Source organism: Colletotrichum graminicola (genome assembly GCF_000149035.1).
Source record: "Colletotrichum graminicola M1.001 genomic scaffold supercont1.350, whole genome shotgun sequence".
NCBI lineage: Eukaryota > Fungi > Ascomycota > Sordariomycetes > Glomerellales > Glomerellaceae > Colletotrichum > Colletotrichum graminicola.
This window is the reverse complement of record NW_007361354.1, coordinates 4,334-5,307: the sequence shown is the minus strand read 5'-3', so window position 1 is coordinate 5,307 and position 974 is coordinate 4,334. Positions and strand designations below refer to the sequence as shown.

The following is a 974-nucleotide window of genomic DNA, read 5'->3' as shown; positions in this document are numbered from 1 at the left end:
AAAAAAGTAAATTTACTACACTACTATATAATTATATATAAAGTCTACTAAAGGTTATAGGTAGATTAAGAATAGTAATAAAGTATTTAGGTATACTATAGTAATAAGTAAGTACTTACTTATAGTATATTTTATTATATAAGGTGCTGTTATAAGTAGTTACTTATATAAGCTAGGTAATTTACGTAATAAGCGCGTTAAGGACCCTAAGCTTACTCTTATTAGTATTCTCTCTAGTAACTAAATTAAAGAAAGTATAGTAAAGCTTAGTAAGATATAAAAGGTATACTTTATTACCTTTAAAGCGCTATTTAAGCTTTACTATTATTATATTAAAATTATTAAAATAACTATATGTCTGCATAACAGGTAAGCTAGTCTCATAGATAGAGAATTCTAGCTAAAGAGAATATAAGAGAGTATATCTCTTATATAAAGATATATCCTATAGAAGCAAGGATATAGGATAAAAGGGGAATAGATATGCTTATACCTAGGGTAGGTAAATAGAAGATATAAGGATATGTAGTTAAAGAGAGTATAGTAGTTAGATTGTTAACTATTTGCTTACTTAGAGGCCAGGTCGCCCCATAAGATGTAATGCATTGGGGACAGTATAGATATATCGCTCTTTCCAATCCGGCTGGCGACCGACCGCACTGCCGAGGTATTGTTCTCACCATAGTAACGTGTCGAACGTGTTAACCCTTCACTTCCGATGGTGACCAGTTCGCGGGCTGCGATCCCGTCTTCCCTGCAAACGATCGTTCCCATGGCTGTTCGGTTGCCGCTGCCTCAGCACTCCGAGTAACGGTCCTTCAACGTAAAAACGAACGTTCCCCCAAAGAGGTCAACGAAGCTCACACCCCTACAACACTACCTAAGGTAGTATAATACTTATATAGCTCCCCTTTTAGTATTACTATTATTAATATACTATAGTAGTTTTATAGTATACCTATATAGATATAAAG

General features: G+C 34.1%; 1 protein-coding gene across 1 annotated transcript; it reads right to left on the bottom strand.

Annotated features, from left to right (window-relative positions):
- Positions 1–567: 567 nt before the first annotated feature.
- On the bottom strand, positions 568–774 carry GLRG_12001 (uncharacterized protein; the record flags this gene model as incomplete). Its single annotated transcript, XM_008102684.1, has 2 exons — positions 568–659; positions 714–774. 2 exons carry the CDS (start codon positions 772–774, stop codon positions 568–570), a joined length of 153 nt encoding a protein of 50 aa, XP_008100875.1.
- Between the last annotated feature and the right edge of the window lie 200 nt (positions 775–974).